The sequence below is a fragment of the Manacus vitellinus genome, unplaced genomic scaffold (genome assembly GCF_001715985.3).
Source record: "Manacus vitellinus isolate BGI_N305 unplaced genomic scaffold, ASM171598v3 scaffold_88_pilon, whole genome shotgun sequence".
Lineage (NCBI taxonomy): Eukaryota > Metazoa > Chordata > Aves > Passeriformes > Pipridae > Manacus > Manacus vitellinus.
Genome location: NW_021940861.1, coordinates 276,327 through 294,950, shown reverse-complemented (window position 1 = coordinate 294,950; position 18,624 = coordinate 276,327). Strand labels below are relative to the sequence as shown.

At 39.8% G+C, this 18,624-nt stretch overlaps 1 protein-coding gene across 2 annotated transcripts in view; it reads left to right on the top strand.

Moving 5' to 3' along the window:
- The window catches only part of LRP6 (LDL receptor related protein 6), a 125,644-nt gene that overhangs the window by 59,218 nt on the left and 47,802 nt on the right, over positions 1-18,624 (top strand). For both annotated transcript variants that reach the window (XM_029965015.1, XM_018085816.2), the window contains exons 4-7: positions 2,279-2,475; positions 3,231-3,362; positions 11,191-11,587; positions 12,105-12,276. In XM_029965015.1, coding sequence (XP_029820875.1) covers positions 2,279-2,475; positions 3,231-3,362; positions 11,191-11,587; positions 12,105-12,276 — 898 coding nt within the window. The remainder of the gene's footprint in view (positions 1-2,278; positions 2,476-3,230; positions 3,363-11,190; positions 11,588-12,104; positions 12,277-18,624) is intronic.

Sequence of the window (18,624 nt, the reverse complement as noted above, 5' to 3'; positions counted from 1 at the left end):
GGCTTACTGGAAACAAAGAACACAGAGTACATATTACTGGTAATACTCATCTTAGTGAGATGCAAGAAATACACACTGTTGTGTTGGGGCCCAAAGCCATAAATCGCTTCAAGGCCGTAACTGAAGTACAGTCAAATGAAGGGCTCCTGAGTCTGAGACTCCAAATAAGGGCTGGTTTAAATAAGGGTCACAGTTTGCCTGATGCATTGTCATATGAATAGATGGTTGTCTGAAAGTTAGGTATGTTAAACAGTGGCTATTGTACTTAAAGATTTATTTCTACTAGCAGTGGTGGGTACTAATCACATGTAAAATTCTTCTGTTGTTGTTTTTTTTTGGTTTTGAGTTTGGTTGGAGTTTTCTAAGGTAAGATAGAATGCTTTATCCAAATGTGGCTTCTCTTGTGCATGGGAATGCTCTTTGGTGTAGCTTTGGTTATAGTGAGAGCTTTGGACTTTTGTTTCTTTTTTTCTTATGAAAAATGTCATAAATTTGTCATAAAGACTTACTCTCCAAGCCTGGTCTAAACTAAAATTATTCAAATCTGAATACATTTAGTGTTTGAGGTTCATAAAATTTTTTACGGAATTAGAATTATCAAGATACTTGGTGTGGTACAGGAGTGTGTTGTGTTATTCTGACTTCACTGTTTCACTGGTAGGTTTCAGCTGTAAATTATATTACAATAGTCTTTTGTATGATGCTTAGTTGGTGCATTTAATTAGGAGCAAATATATACCTGACTCCAGACAGAGATAAGAAGTAAAAGATAATATGTCCTACTTTTGAATGCAAAATACCACAAACTAGAAAATTTTGTTTGGTGTAGAATTGAAACACTAGAGTGACAAGTAAGGGAACGTATATCTTTTTCTCCTAAGCAGAGGGAAAAAAACCAAAACTGTAAAGATAATGCATCTTTTTCCAGAGGTGAAACAGCAGTAATGACTGTAGTCTCTTTGTACTCAGAGTCATCAGCAGAGACACCTTCAGGTTTCTTGCTTTAATATACTCTTCTGTTATATTTTAGCAGAAAATATTTGGAAAATAAAAGTGTTTTTGTCACCTGCAAACTGCTTCAGTTAGACTTATTTGCAAAAGTGATGTCTGTGGTGTTGGAGGTGTTTTCTCAGTAAATATATAGATAATTACTCTCCTCCCTGCAAGAAGAAAATCAGGAGGCTGGTGTTCATAGTAGGAGTAGCAGGACTGTGTGTCAATCCCTTATGTTTTCAGTCTGGAAAATGGATGGCGATCCCTGCTGTTCATCAAGAGCTTGTGTATGTGGGAATACATGTCTGCTCATGCAGTTAAGAAGAAAGGAGATGGGAAGAAGTGCTTGTGTAAATAGTACTTGTGTGGCCCTGCTTTAAGCAGGTTGTTGGTCCTCTCCATACAAAGTTTTTCTAGGATTCTGAATAAAGTAACCATAAGAATTGAGCTACTTAATTCCAGTTCTGAGGAACTTGGGTACAGATAATTAGATTCTACATCACAAGAGCCTGGAAAAACCGTCTTCAGTAATGTTAGTTCTGCATTTTTGTGCTTGCTAATGAGCATGTGTTTGTATATATACATAAAATATATGGGTATACTCTTTAATTTTGTTTATGAACCTGGAGAGAGGCAGTGGCCCAGTTTGCTCAGAATTGATACCATTACCATGGCAGAAGATCACTTGAACTCTTTAATGGCAGTGCTTATAATAAAAACAATAGCTTAATAATTATCATAATAATGAATCATGAAAATCATGAAAAGTAACTTGAAGTTACTTTATAGTGAAACTATTTTCCATTAGAGTGTTTTTCTAATGGTTTAAAAGAGTGAAACTGGAAGAGATGGATGGACAGCTCATCGACCAGTTCATCTCAGTTTGAAATCTGCCAAGGCTGAAATTGGTGGACATCGTATATCAGCAGGGAGCCATCAGACTTGCATAAAATCAGCTGGCATTCCCCCCAGTTCACCTGGTGGCACAGAGCCCTAAAGGTATTGAGTGTTCAAGGGGTCATAAGAAGTAGCCACAGACCTAAATAAGGATTTCAGTTGGCAGCTCTTGGGCACCTCAGCACCAGTAGGCAGCCCAAAAATAATACTCCTGTATTGCTCCTTCATATGATTCCCCAAAATGGGTGCAGTATATTTTTTCCTATAAATAAATAGAAAGTTCTGATCAACAGTACTTACACTGTAAAACTTCACAAAAGCTCTGTTCAAGCAAAACTGTAGCATGAATTGTGTTTGAGCATTCATTTTCTTCCCTGTACTCTATCAGGCAAGCAGTGGTTAAAGGCTCCCTTCCACATCCTTTTGCTTTGACGCTGTTTGGGGACATGTTGTACTGGACTGACTGGAACACACATTCGATCTTGGCCTGCAGCAAGTACTCCGGGGAGGACCTGCGTGAAATACATTCCAACATCTTCTCTCCCATGGATATCCATGCTTTCAGCCAAAAGAGGCAGCCAAATGGTAAGCTATCTTGCTTTCTTTCTTTTTTTAACTGCAAGTTGGAACTGATTTGCAAAAATTAGTCTTTCTATATGGTGGTGGGTGACTTCACCAACATCATGATACAATTTTTCCAATGCAGAGATTGCAAAAGACCCCAAAGAGAAACCAGATATTCTCTACATTGTTTTTTGGGCGTTTTTAAGTGCAAGGAAAAAACACCATCTCTTACTTTTTTTCTGCCTGACACATTTATCCTGTTGTCATATTCCTTTTTGTTTTCTGTGCCATAACTTCAGGCAACATGATATTTCTATTTTTTTTAAGTAATAGTTCCTGAGTGGAAAGTAGTGTTAATTTGGCAGATGATATTAAGCAGGACTAGCTCTGTGTAATAACCAGTGTCTTAACCATTGTGTTAATTTACTGTGTTTGCGTTTTGTTTTTATGTATACAACCCATATTCAGCACCAGTATGCTGAATAGTTTGTAAAAATGAGAAGAGCAGAGCTGAAACAAGGTTCTTGTTTAGAGCTAAGTGCTACTTTCCCAAGAAAGGAAAGATTCAACATCTGTGCATTTTGGTACCATAAATACCCCACTACTCAACACTTGGAAGTAATTTTTCCTTGTTCTGTGTTTATCATTTCCTCCTTTAATCTGTGTTGCTGCCACCGATTCTACCACTCAAATGCCAAATGCCATGTGTGTCTTAACACATGAGATGAGGTCATTCGTTATCAGAAGCATTAATCTGTGTGATTTATGTTTAACAGCTACAAACCCATGTGGAATTAATAATGGTGGCTGCTCCCACTTGTGTTTGATGTCTCCTACCAAGCCCTCTTATCAGTGTGCATGTCCCACTGGTGTGAAACTTCTCGAAAATGGAAAGACCTGCAAAGATGGTAGGCTTTGTTTTTAAAAAATTCTTTAGATTAAGCACAAAGTAGCTTTTGGAGGGAAAGGGATTCTTTCCAGCTTCACGATATAATGCACATTAGGGGTGGCAAATTCTGAAATCATGCAGGCTTTTGCAGTACAGATAAAAGCCCTCTACATTTAAAGAAAGAAAGATACTCATGGCCGAAGGGCAGGTTACCACCAGTTACAAAATTTAAGGTGCAGTTCTCTCTCTGTACTAACTCCTTGCAAGTTTTCTGGGGGCTCTGTTGTTCCTTTTTCTTAGAGAAAAAGATACGTACCTCTTCTGTTGCCTCTAAAATGTTTCTGACGTTATTGATCATGAATTAGTATTTGGCTAATAGGGTTGCACAACAAACCCTTTTTAAATGTTTTTTATAAAATCTGATATCTATGTATTATACACACATACACCTGGAATCTCTTTTCAATTCGTATACATAAAGTTAGACACCTACATTTGTAGAGAAGAAGTGAAAGTAATGCCATGTTTTTAGCGGTGTTGAAACCAACCTTAAAACTCAAGATGTGATCAAGATTTACAGCTGCAAGCACTCATCCAAAACTGCTTTTATTGTCTCATTGTGAACTACTGTATGTGACTTCAAATTGTTACATTTTTTAAGTATAGGTCTTGTGATGTGCTGTAGTACATTAACAATCAAAATTAACACTGGGAGATAATTAGGTAGCTCATAATTAACCATCTTTTATGCAGATCCCCTCTCTATGACAAAGGTAAATGGAGGAAGAAATGATGCAGCAGAACTTAGTGTAAATAGCCTAAATTAAATGTATACAGAAATAATTTTTTTATTGGAGTTTTATATTTTAAAAATTCTTGTAGGTTTGTCAGCTACTGTTCAGCGTTTTCTTTAATTTCATGCTATTTCATGCTCTCTGCTGATTATTTGAATGTCTGTGTGGACCTTGTTAAAATAAATTGCTACTTTTGTGTGAAAAACAGCTCCCAGTTTAGCCTGGCAGGATTGTTTGTGAGAATTTACCAATACACAAGCAAAATGTTTTCTTTTCTATTGGTATAAGGAACAAGCTTTAATAATACTGCTCCGGGTTGGTCATAAGTAGTCATAATTTGACATGGATCCATGTGCTTTTTTGAAAATACTTGTGTCATGGTTTGAGATCCCTAAAAATTTAATTCCCTATCTTCAAACCCCGTTCCACATCTCAACTCAATGTGAGAAGGTTTTTTCCAGACAACCACACGAGACTCAAAATGGGGGAAAAACTGTTTCCCCCCACCACAACTCTATATGCACAGATAAAACTCCTTTGTGGCAGCTGATAACAACAAAGCAGTTGTTACTTAATACAGACATGTTTGCAAAAGCAGAGCTGCACAGAAAGTCCATGTGGGGGATGGGGAGTGGTGAAGGCTCCCCAGGGCAGTGGTCAGGGTCCCCAAGGCTGCAAGAGCTCAAGGAGTGTTTGGACAATGCTCTCAAGCACATGGTGTGTTTCTTGGGGTGTCCTGTGCAGGGCCAGGAGTTGGACTTGATGATCCTGAGGGGTCCCTTCCAACTCAGGATGTTCTATGATTCTACGAAAGTTTGGTCACTTGCCAAGCGTAACTAGAACAGAAAAGTAACAGAGGCTGAAGGACTAAGGACAAAAGTTGGAACAAGCCCTGGAGAGACCAAGAGAAAGTAATTCCTTCCCTTTGACTGTGCTGGTAGGAAAAGGGATGGGGACTTCAGGCAAGAGGGGCTGTATCTTTTTTGCTCCCCTAAGCTGTGTTCTAAGGAACAGGTCATTGTATCACAGAAGTGCCTGTTTCGCTGCTCAAGTTCGGCCCTATGTGCTCATGGAGGTAACCTGCTAGACAGGTTAACTAGCCTGTGCTAAGAGCTGAATGGCACCTTTGTAGTGTATCAAAGTAAATTACCAAAGATAAGTAGAGGAATGGTATTAAAAACCCTCTCAAAACCTTAATAAAAGGACTTCAGCTTCTCATGCAGAGATATTCAGAAGCATCAATTCACTTTTTTGGGCATTTCTTTTGTCTCAGAATTTATAACTGTTGCTGAGAACTGAACATTTTTACCTTGGATAGTTTTAGTATATAGCTATTAGGCTGAAATGCTGAAACACTGAGTGCTTAAATCTGTTTGCAATTAGGACATGTACATGACTGTGGGGGAAGGAGGGACTCGTGGCTTGTAAGTGAAGAAAGGTGAAAAATGATAATGAGTTTTTGTCTTCTAGCAGTAGACGAAAATCAGACTGGTTCCTAAACTGAATTGTTTCATGATGAAATGAGCCCTTTTGAGGAGAGAACTTAATTTATGCTGCGTTGTTGAGAGTACTGGCCTGGACTGGAAAGATTTTGACGGGTGAATTTTGAGTGTGTGTTTGTGGTATTTGCAGTGCTTTGGCATTGACAGATGATCCTGACAGCCAAAGGTGAGGCTGGCTGACCTCCCTGAGCAGTTTCCATGACAACTTAGCGTTTTTGAATAATCTTGGTTTATAGGAAATCTTTTCCTCCCTTGCCTTTCTCACAGTGTTAGTTTCTCTGGGTTTTGTAGGGGTTTTTTTATATCGCACCTTAGAGGAGTTTTACTATTTCTTGCAAGATCTTTGAATACAATAACACGTACAAACACACACACACACTGACGCCCCAATTTTGAAACAATTTTCCATAATGTTTCAGGAGAGGATGATAGCTTAGAATAAAATTACCTATTTTTCTAATAAATCATAATAAAATCAAAACAGTTAAGTGACTGAGATGTGGGATTGTAGCACGGTTTTAGATCCCCCATTGCCAAGGTGAAAGTTTATAAATCCCTGTACCTCAAAGAAAAATGAGGCAGAGTAAGTTTTTTTCATGTCCAGATATTCCTCAATCAATAATGTCCGAAGTGAAGAGTCCTTTCTGAGCACCCAGGCACTTCTGCCAGGGAGTTTTTACCTCCTCTTGTCATATTCTTGGTAATCTATTGTCCTTCTGCAGAACATACTGGGATTTCTCTTTTTCAGTATTATGTGCACTGCCGTTCTGAGTTTGGCAGTGCTACATATAAATGGTCTTTTGATAGTTGTAAAACAAACCTAAATTTTCTTACAAAAATTAGTTTGTCATTGGAGTTACATTCTTATTTGTGCATAAAGATCTCTCCGTCCATGTACTCCGCTTCTGTCTTTGCCTCTAAGGAATTTACCTGTGTCTTGAATTTGCTACTGCCAATACAAATACGTGGTTTGTACTGAAAAAACTGATGGTGACTTCAGCTGAGCAAGAAGGTGTGAGTTTCCTCATGAAGAAAAAGCACTGCTTCAGACTTAGCTTTCAGCCTTGCTTTGGCCATTCTGTTTTCTTCCAGGAAAAAAGGTCTTTATTTTGACAAAGGATGCTCATATCCTATTTTGCTTGTAGGCGTGGAGGCAATAACCAGAATTTTGCACTTCCTTTTGCAATTTAGGGTTGCCCAATGAGTAATTTGCTTTGTCCAGAATAACCAGAATCCTGATTCGACTGCACAGATGAAGACGTGAATTTCACACCCTCATTCTTTCATTTCTTTTGAAGGAAAGAAAAATGGGATTAGTTTCAGATGCATGTTCTTTTGCCTTTGTAGTTCTGTGGCTGAGCTTGTCTAGATGAAAAAATCTTGTTTGTATTTTTGTATCAGGTACTCTTTCACAATAGTGACTTTACAACTGGGGAAAGACATTTGGGAATTAAATGTTTTGGTCCAAATGTGAAGTAATTCTGTTTGGGATGTATAAATAATCTTGATTTCTCAGATACAGAGAATGCATTATACATGTCTTGTGTCTAGCAGTCCTTAAGTATGAATTCCTGAGCATGTGTCTGTGTAGCTCAGCAACCACTGATGTTTTAAAGTTCAGTAACTTACAAATGACTGAAGTCTGTATATCATTAAGGAAAAGTAATTAATTATAAAAGATTAGAAGGGCATTGGACTTTAAACTATGCCGTTGCATGTATCTGCATGCTTCCCCTTTTCTCCCCCTTCCCTTGACTTCAGCTACCACATAGATTTAAAATTATTTAGAATTTTAATAGTGAATTTTTGAGGAAAGTATTAGTTCCAGGACTAATGTAATGTACCATCTGTGAGCTTGTAATCCCAGCTTTCAAAGTGCTTAGTAAAAGTAGGCTAAAGCTCTCAAAACTAAGGGTCTGGAGTATTTAGACAAGTAAGTGACTTGATTTTCAAAAAATTGCTAACTATCTTGCATATCCTGTGATTTTAGGCACTGCTAAAAAGATCTTGAGCTTAGTCCCCGATTTGAACAGTTTGGGAATTTGTGGGGTTGTAAGATTGTGTGGGAAATCCACACAGACGGACCTGACTTTAGATATAGGACAGCCTTATTATTCTTGCTTACTCTGCCTGCAGGTGTGTGCATGGGAACTTTGGGCACTGTAGTTTGAAGGCTGTGAGCACAGACCTTGGCATACCTGGTGGTCTGTGCCTTTAAACCCAACACTGTATTGGAGATGCCCTTGTATCTGCAGGCCTGCTTGTGTTGGGTGCAGTAGAGATTGCCAGTAGTTAAGAGAGAAGAGGGCATCATGGGCATTGAACTCTGCTCCAAGTCTCCTGTGTGTTTGGCTCGGTCACTTCGTCCTTCTATGTTCGGTTTGAGGTGTTCTGAGGGAAAACTGCCTCATGTCTGCGTATGTGTGCTGAGGTCAGAGTTCTGGTTGCAGCCTCCATGCACCTTTTGACTTGCACCAGTTAAGGTTTGAGGTGTTTTATATGTTTGTGGTTCATTCCAGTTCTTCTAATAAGTACTGGTAAATTAGAAAAAAAAAAAAAGATGCTGGCATGCAACCTGTGTTGTTTTTTTCTACCCTTTTATTGTTTTTTTGAAATGTGATTCTCTATTCTCCATTGTGCTCATCATTAGAGGCTTGATTTTTCTTAGAGAGGCAAGAGTCAAGAAGTCTGGAGATCGTGCTGTCATCTTAGCTTTTCCTTCATAACTGGTCTTTGGGATATAAGTGAACGAAATGGATTGATTTTGTTACGTCCTGGCAACCTTGAGTACCTTCAGCAGTGTTCTCACTAAATGGTGGGTGATCAATGCCTAGGTGGGTAAATTTGGCACAGCTGGTGTTTGCCACAATTTCGAGACCACCTGTTTTGTTGGATGTTTTTCCTTGACTGCTATCAAGGTGATAATTGGATCAGTCCATATATAGGCCCAGCTCTTGCATTTGTTATTTTTGCTATTGTCAGGACAAGCCTCTAGGTATACAGAATGATCTTTCCCTCAGCCTGCCTTGAGGTGAGATGCTTCTCTGCTGCTAGGTTTCTTTCCTCTGAACAGAATGACTGTTGATCTAACAAAGCAGCTGAGCTGTTCATTTGCAAATGGTTGGGTAATAGCTCTAAAGTAAGCTTTAAACTTTTTGTTGCTTGATTGGAGGGGTGAGGGGTGGTGTTTGATCGAGGGATTGGAATGCTAGCCAAGCCCCCAGATAAGGACCATGAAATTCTTAGCTTGGGGTTCCAGAGTGCAACATGGGTTAGCTGAAAGCCAGTCATTTCCCAGTGCTGAATTAAAGCTTAAACACAGTGGCTTAATTGACTTAAACAACAGTTGCAGCCTGAAAGCAGGATGCTGAAGCTGTTGAAATGGGTTGTCTTAGAGAAGAATTGGTCGCTTTTAAGGGTGAGTTTCAGAAAGGGAATGGTTATACTCAGCTGAGTCTTTCGAGAGGCCTGGCATTGGTTCTTTAAAATGATTGTTAAATTCAGCTAGAGCACATAAATTTTTTTAAAATTATGCCTTACATTTTTTCTGTATATGGTAGACAATGTATGACTTTTTAACTGTTTCAAACTCTGAGGGTAGTGCATTTGCTCAACCTTAGTTTTACTTGATAATGCAAAAAAGTTATTATTGTTTGGGGTTTTTACTATGATTGTCATTGTTTTGTTTAAAATGTAACTTGGATAAATGACCATGAGATTGGTAAGAAAAAGTACTAGGGGTTTGTTCCTTACTTGAACCAAAATTGTTAGGGTTATTTATGTACTAATACTTTATAGGACCATAATGAATCTGTATGCTTGAATCTTGATGCTGAATTGTTTGTTATACTCTAGTAGCAAAAAATACAGATGTACATATAGACTACTGTGTCAAAATTAGTTGCTTCTGTAATTATAAAAAAACCTTACTAGCATGCCTGTTTTCCATTTTCTGTGTCACATGCTTTACAGTATTTTGGAGGATACATAGACATGTAATTACAGGTTCCCCCTTCCTGATTGATTAATTAATTCATAAGAGTTATTCACTAGAAGAACAATTGAGTAGTATGTACATATATTTCTGAACACAAGGAGTTTTAGAACAGAAGATCCCAAAGCTGATCTTAATCAGCTGGACTACTTGTAATAATATTTTGAACTTCAGTTGTTGAAAGGTGCTGTTTCTTGCAGCACTGTGAAAGTGTCTTAGATGTTTTTAACACAATAAACTTTCTGTAAATGAAGCAATGGCTGCTTTGGCATCTCTCCAAAGCTTGGCATGCAGTGAGGTTTCAACTAGCACCAACATCAATTACTGTCTTTTTAAAAAATAAATTTTGCATCAGACACCAAAATTCTTCTTTCATCACCAACCTACTTACTTTGGTTATTGCTCTTTCAGTCTTCTAGGCCATATTTATACCTCTTTAAGATCAAGATCGAGACATGGACAGAATGTGGCTTGGTGATTGCTCGTTTTCACTGCAAGTTCATGCATTTATTTTCCTAAACCTTTACCTCTCTACACACCCCCCATCAGTCCCTGCCAAACCCTTTCCTCTCTTTAAGGAGAGCCATTGCACCACACTTTCTCTGCAATTATGCCTGCATTTTTCACTCTAGCTCAGGCTTCCCTGGGGCCTGATCTGCTCTTATCTCCTTAAGACTCCAAACTGATAAGCCTGTTTTAATTGGAATGGGGTGTGGTGGTTGTTTATCCTTCATTACATTGAAATCTAGTGGCAGAATAGAAAATAAAAGTTAATTAGATGAGACAGTAAGTGTCATTGAGTACCATTAAACATTCTGTGTTGCCTATGTGAAAACATTTTCTGCAGTGCAAGCTGATCTTAGTTATTTATTGATTCTGACTTTTGACTCAAAAGCCAGCTCCAAATTACTTTATAAGACACTGTTATTTATCTTAATGTCTTCAATAAGCTTGTTCTCAACAAATGTGGAAGAAGTTGATAGCCCACCTGCTCTGCATAGTTATTGAACAGTTGTCTGTTCCCAAATCTGATTGCTCTAATAAGAGTTTCTCAAAAGTGATTTACTTGTGGTGTTCTGTGTTACAATTTTTCCACTTCTAAGGCATTGTTGAAACATGCAGCTTGTTTGTCAAGATTGTCCCTTAACCAACAACAGCAAACAGTAAGTAAATTATTTATATAATTGATTTTTCATTTAGGAGGTTGCAGGCTATCTGTTGATTTCCATAAAACAGCAGCATTGTCACTGCTTATCTATTTCAGTATCTTTGGAGGGAATGATGTGGATAGAAAACATGTTCAACATGATAAATTCTGGACAAGGAAATGACCACTGAATTTTCTCTATAAACATGTCTGACTTGTTCTGCAGAAGAATAACCTCACATTTGAAGCCTTTGAGTGGTGTTCTCTGCTGGTGCCCAGCAGTTTGTTTAGGTCCTGTGAAATCAAGGTAGCCAGTCTAGCTTGTTCCAAGTGGCACAGAATCAGGTTTGCTATTTACAGGATTACTGCACAGTGTTTGTGAGATGGTTGTGTTTGTCTTGTTCATGCAGGTGCCACTGCACTGCTGCTTTTAGCCCGCCGGACAGATCTGAGGCGAATTTCCTTAGACACCCCAGATTTTACAGACGTCGTTTTGCCACTGGAGGACATCCGTCATGCCATTGCCATTGACTTTGATCCTCTGGAAGGGTACATCTATTGGACGGATGATGAAGTCAGGGCCATCCGCCGCTCGTTTATCGATGGGTCGGGCAGTCAGTTTGTTGTTACAGCACAGATTGCACATCCCGATGGCATCGCTGTGGACTGGGTTGCCCGAAATCTGTATTGGACGGACACCGGCACAGATCGTATTGAAGTTACAAGACTCAATGGGACCATGAGAAAAATCTTGATATCAGAAGACCTGGAAGAACCCAGAGCTATTGTGCTGGATCCCATGGCTGGGTGAGGAGCTGTTTGTGAGCGTTTTCTAAAATATTAGTCATGCAAAGAAGATACTCTGTCTACTTGTATGTAGATAATGGGATGCAGTGATAAACTTCTGAGCCTTCAAAATGAAAATACTGTGATTCTTTGAAAGTTAAAAAGGTCTGAGGTACAAGGACTGCTGCTCTATTTGACCACCTGGGTAGTCATCTTATGTGTGTTTATGTACTATTCTTTTTTAAAAATATTTTTGGGGACTGTGTGGATCTGCTTGTTTGTTGTAGATAATAGCACTGATTATGTTGTCTTGCTGAGCAGACTGATATAGGAGTTTTGCTTAAAGGGACAGTGTGCGTACATACCAGTTCTTTCTGAATGGTTTGGGCATCCTTACCTAGGTAAAGAAATATATTTATTTTAGAAATGTAATTTTCTGCATGGTATGTGGGTTTGGGGAAGAGTAGTCCAGAATAAGCTATGTGAATATTGAAAGTTTGGATTAATAAGAGTTCTTAAGATTTTGTTTCCTTTGCAGGTACATGTACTGGACTGACTGGGGAGAAATCCCAAAGATCGAAAGGTCAGCATTAGATGGCTCAGACAGAACTGTGCTGGTGAATACCTCCCTTGGCTGGCCAAATGGACTGGCACTGGATTATGCAGAAAGCAAAATGTACTGGGGAGATGCCAAAACAGACAAAATAGAGGTTTGTAATTGTCTTTGCATTTCTGATTCCGTGAAGTTGCAGAATGTAGTTACTCTACTCTTCTAGGTGTTCATATTCTGATATAACCTGAATGGGCAGTGGGATAGTGGTTGAGTTTTGTTTTAAGAAACACCTCCATTTCTTCTCTGTCTCTGGGCAAGTTACTCACTATTTTTTCCTCATTTTAATGTGTGTAAAATGGAAATTACATCCATGTAGTAGAGCTCTCTTTGTAAGCATGTGTGAGAAGGATTTGTTAAATAAGTCAATTCTTAGGTCATCAGGGGAAAAAGCTTTTGAATGGGATTAATGTTTTTAGGTTAAAAAAAAAAAATCATCTTTCATTCTTTGTGCTGCTCAGCTTAGATGCTACTAAAACATATTTTAAAGAAATAAATCTCATTTCACATATAGTTACTTGTACTCACTGAAATCCTCTATACTTTGCTTCTCACGTGGTTTATTAGAGTTTCAGCAAGGGGATAGATTTCCCTTTCTTTCTGACATGTCCTGTTGAAACTCGCAATTAAAAAAAATTCTTTTTTCTTCTCTCCCACATTGAAAATCTTGCATTTATTTTGTTGTGTAACATTATTGGAACAAATCTGACATTTGTTATCTGTCAGTCTTTGAGAAAATAGTGTTGTTTAGTATTGAATCAGTTTACTGTCAAAAGCTTCCAAGAAAAGCAGAAAACTTGACTACTGCCTAGCACATAGTAACACCAGCTACCTTTGTTAAGTCCTGGTATATTTGTCTTTCTTTTGATGAATTATAGCTTTCCTTATTGATTCTTTACTATTGCAAATAATTTTTAGCACTTATATTAGGCACAATTCTGGCCTTACAAAATTGCTTTTACTTATTTATAACTGCAAATCAGTCAAGGTGAAGTCATAGTCATGTGCTGAAAGGTCACATAATTGTTTGTTCTTCTTCAGAGCCAAAGTAACTCCAGTCCTGCAAGGTGAGTTGCTTTGAAGAAGTCCTTGGGAAAGCCTCAGGGAGCAGAGTTTTCTTTGTCCTGAAAGCAAGATTTGTTGTCTGTAATTCACCTAACATTACAGCAGCTCTGCGAAAAGAGGGGAAAAATAGTCTTAGCTATGCTTAGAGATTTATTTATAACAGATTGAGCACTTCAGCCCTTATACTTTCTTGGGCTTGAATGTATTTTGCAAAAGGAAAGTTAGGCATTCTTTGCTGTCATGCTTGCCAAGACATTGAGATTCCTTATTCATTAATAATGGTTCTATTTAATGCTGGATCAGTTTGTGTAGAAATTTTCATCTAGATCAGGCATGAGCTCACTGCTGCATTTCTGTCAAAGTGGCTAGAACACATCATAGAATGTTTATGCCAACATTACTATGTCTGTGGCAGGACAGAAGATATTTGATTTGGCACAAAGTCTTTTGGGACAATTTCCATTTCATTGTTCTTCAATCAGTGTAAGCCAGCAGAATGAGTCTGTTCCAGGTTGTCATGTGACATCTATGCAGAGCATCAGAGAAGATTTATCATCCTAAGGTTTCAGAATTACTTGTGGTTTTTTTTCCTAAGGGTCTCCAAGTGTTAGAGTTATGATATTACTTCTACTGCTTTTTATAAAATGTTAACGTTTGTTAACTCTTATCAACGTACAATTTTCAAACAGTCTGGCTGAAACCTTTAAAGCAACAGAGAAGAAATTCTCCCACAGTTTTTCTTTGATATTTTGGATTTTAGTTTTGTTTGAGGATGTGGGTATGTTTTTTTTTAATTGCAGAAGGTGTTCATTTAGATATATGTGACAGAGATCTATAAAATTATGTATAAGGTGACCAATATTTCCACATACACACCTTTTTTGACAGAAGAAATTGGCCCTTGTAAGTAATGTGAGGTGATGGATGCAGAACAAACAAAAGCAGATGGTTCTTCAAACATATGGTAAGTTGTGGAAATGGTTATAGGTGTTAAAAGCTTACATGTGTTACTGGGAAGACTGGGTAAGTCTGTGAAAGGGAATTCCACTGCAGTTTACTGGCAAATAGAATTGCTACTGCTTAGTTTGTTCAAGAACCTATTGTTGTTCAGGACCCGACTTAAAATCATTCTTCTTCTGGATCATATAATAGAGTTTACAGTCTGACTGTACTCTGGAATATGCATCCTCCAAAAAAACAGAGTGCCTAGGAAAGCCTGTGCTTCCTTCTTCCTGGTTGGTGGGGATGTAGCTGCTATTTTGTTGACCACATCCATTGGAATGTGATTATGTTCGTCTTTCCATTTTACTCCTCAAAACTGAGTTTCCTGGGCAGGTCCCTTGACCTTATTTTCTTAATGGCAAGACCAGCCTTCAGGAAGACTTGGATTACCTTCTCCCCCTTTTCAAAAACTCTCTCTGCTATGTTGTCCCACACAATAATGTCATCAATGTATTGCAAGTCTTCTGGAGCCTCACCCTTTTCCAGTGTAGTCTGGATCAATCCATGGCAAATAATGGGGCTGTGTTTCCACCCCTGGGCAATCGGTTCCAGGTGTACTGGACACCCCTCCAGGTGAAAGCAAACTGTGGTTTGCACTCTGCTGCTAAAGGAATGGAGAAAAACACATGAGCAATGTCCATGGTGGCACCACTTTGGTGCCTTGGACTCCAGTTCATCCTGAGTTCCAGTGGCACTCAGTGGTAGTGTGACTTTGTTCAGGCCATGGACAGACTGCTGTCACTCTTCACTCTCCATTGGACTTAGACATTGGCCACATAGGACTGTTAAAGTGTGAGCGAGTCTTGCTGACCTCTCCCTGGCCATCCAGGTCACGAATCATCTCCTGGATGGGGGTCACAGAGTCCCGGTTGGTGCAGGATTGCTGACGATGCTCTGCTGCAGTAGTGATCGGTACCTGTTGCTCAACGACTCTCAGCAGTCCCACAGCAGAAGGGTCCTCTGAGAGACCAGGCAAGGTATTCAGCTGTCCAATTTCCTGTCTCCAAGCAGATAGCCCAACAGCCCAACAATGCCCTTTTGGGTCCTTGAAATACCCTCTCCTTAGGTAATCTGTGCCAAGGATGCATGGGGCCTCTGGGCCACTCACAATGGGATGTCTTTGCCATTTGTTCCTGGTCAGGCTCACTTCAGCTTCCAGTAGAATCAGCTGTTGGGATCCCCGTTATCCCAGAAAAAGAGGTGGGTTCTGCCCCTGCATATCTCAATGGCATAAGGGTACATTGTGCTCTGGTGTCAACTAAAGCCTTATACTTTTGTGGGTCTGATGTGCCATGGGATCCACACAGTCCAATAGGTCCAATTGTCCCTTTACCTGGCTGGAGACAGGGCCCCTTTAGTCCTGGTCATAGCACTTGTTGCTCATTTCTTTTAAATATGACCTGGAGGTCCCTTCAAGAGGATCTGAAGTAACGTGAGCTCTCCTATTCTGTCTGAGGACTTGCCCACTGGAAACCAAAGCAGCATTTATCCTTGAAGAATTTCCTGCAGTGGTTGTTCTTCCTCTCAACTGCTGGGGCAGAGGTGGGTTTCCCATCCCACTTCCTCTTGTTCTCTCTGTGTCATGCAGGCAAAGCCACAGGTTATCTTGTGGTGTGTACCCTCTCTCTCGAGCAGGCTTGTTCCCAATAGCAGAGGCTGTGGTCCATCCTGACAGGGCGTGGGACATTTCCCCCTGAAGCACTGCTTGTTCTCCTTCTTTTGTTGACATCAGTGCCAATGAGCTGGCATACGATGATGGTGTGCTCTGTACAAACTTCCACCACGTGGATTGTGTACACTGGACCTCATCTGGATCTCCAGGGTTGGTTATTTGAATCCCTCTAGATTACCTCCAGCACAGCTAATTCTCTCAGGAACGATATCTTTCTCCATGGCATTCCACCTGCTTGGGCACACTACTAGGTCATCCTTGAGAGAATACCTTTACCTTGCGCTTGACAGGAGTTGCCTTCAGAGGCTGAGTGTTTCTGTCCTCTTCCCAATGCTCTTCCCATCCCAGGACAGGGATTCCAGTCACTTGGCTTCACTACCATCTAGTTCCATATTGTGGGCCATGATACCTGAGCACTGGAGCAGCCAGGTCACCAGGGGCTCACCTGAGTGGCAGCTGAAATCCTTTTGCGTATCCCGCAGCTCCCCCAGGGGCAGGGATTGGGTGATTATCTCTGGCCCTGCCTGTTCCTCCCGTTCTGAGGGCCCTACTTCTTCTTCGTCCCTCACTAAGCAAACTGATTTTGTCTTGAATCTCTTCTTCTGTATAGGGGCAACTGCTATTGGCAGAGTTGTTCAGCTGCAGTTGGAGTGGTCGCAGTGCCTGTGGCAGACACAGATCTGCTTTCCTTCTCCTTCTGAGCGTGTGTTTAGTATCAAGCAGTGTCTGATAAATAGTAGCCAGGACTCAGCACAGTGCATAACTTTGTGACTCTCTGTAGCTGCCACAGCATTTTTCTTTCACATATTTTGTCACTTGAACAGGGTCCTGTAGTTGTTCAGGGGTGAACTTAAAACCATTGGAGGAAAGAAGTCCTCCAAATACTGGCCCATGTCCTGCCACATTCTATGCCATGCAAGGCTATCCACCCTTGGGGCAGGTCTCTGAAAGACCCTCCTAAAAATCTCTTTTGTAACTCTAAACATGGTGTGGAATGCACTGAGGAGACCTGGTACACCTAGCACCAAAAACGTGCTTTCCTTAACGTCCAAGGGACATTCAAAATCCTCAAAAGCTGTTGTAACAGGCCTGAGGGAGAAAGAGAGGGAGAAAGTCATCCTCCCCTGTTCCCTTCACAAACTGGGGACAATTATTAATGGACACACCAGGGTAGTGCCAGAGGTAAGGGTAGAAGATGCTTTGGCCTTCCCTAAATGTTTTAAACTTACATTTGGAGAAAGGACACTGGCATAGGTGCAAGAAAGAAAGATACTTGTGACATGGTCCCTGCTTTGCTTTAGGTATTTGTGTATATTTGGCAAGGGGGGTAAAAGCAGGAGGATCACATTTGTACTTGCCTTTCCTGCCCTTAAGTAGTTTTTCATGATTTTACGTACTTCATGCTTTTTTCTTTTTTTTTTCCCTTGCCTGTGGAATTCATTGCAGTGCTACCAAACTGCATGTTTCTTACAGGCTGTGTTTCTGGTTCATTACTGCTACATAATGAGCATTTATTATTTTTTTATTATTATTTTTTTTTTACCCACTGATTAATGCTATACTGTTCTGGAGCCCCCAGATGATAATAAAGCATCAGCAGGGGTTAATGGAGACTGGCAGGGGGTACAGCAGGGAGCTTTTGTTCCATTTTATCTGGCAGCCTGCAGCAGGCAGAAGCAGGCTGTGGCTCAACAGCTTCCTCATTTATCTTGGTCAGGTTTCACTGCTGATAAACTTCTATTGAAATGGATGGCTGCTATTGTGCTTACCAGTAGGGAAGATTTCTTATTGACTTGCTACAGGTTTAAAGCTTCTCCTGTGTGCTGTGAGGTTAAAAATGTATGATCTACTCTGTTGAGGTCTTACGTTTTCCTGTTCAAATGAATATTTGTTGTCTTTGCACGTACACTAGCTGTTTTAAGGCATATGTTGAATTTTAAATGGTAAGCAAAGCTCATATTAATAAAGCAATTAAATGGCTGCAAGCATGTGTTGCTGTGTACATTAAGAGTAAATCATGATGATATGGCTGATTTCTCAGTTTTTCAGTCTTTGCTTCATTTTTCTTTATTCATCTTTATTCATCCTCTTTTCTTCATTTTTAGAGCCAGAAATGACACTTGCTAACACCTACTAGTGGCTAGTGTAAAGAAAGGCCTCCTACAGGTATCCAACCATTATCTAGAGATTTTTGAGTGCAGCTCTAACTTGAAGTATTTGTGCATTCCCGAATCTAGTAGCTGTGCCTGGAATCACTGTCTCTAATCCTCATGATTAATATGGAAAGTATTACATCCTGCTGGTTTTCAGCTTAAGTACACAAAAGTCTTCAGAACCCAGCCTTGCTGAACAACAGAAAGCAGATGCTGCTAAGACTTTTTAGAGCACAAAAATCTTGAACAGAGAGGACCTTTTTACCTTTGAACTAGGAGCTAATAGTTTGGCATCTAGAAAACATTCTTATTCATATTTCAGTCCTGAAGTTGCAGGACTGCATTTTCCTCCAATGACAACTCCCTCAATTTTACTGCTACCCTAATAAGGAGATTTTGCTTTTTAAGTATTCACCATTTATTTTATGACTGAGAAATTCTGTCTCATAGCACTAGTCTTTGTACTGTGAAATGCTGATGACTTGTAAGCCTGGTTACTCATCCTAGCCCAACCACCCTACCTGAAGCAGAGGTTTGAAAATTGAGAAGCAGAAAC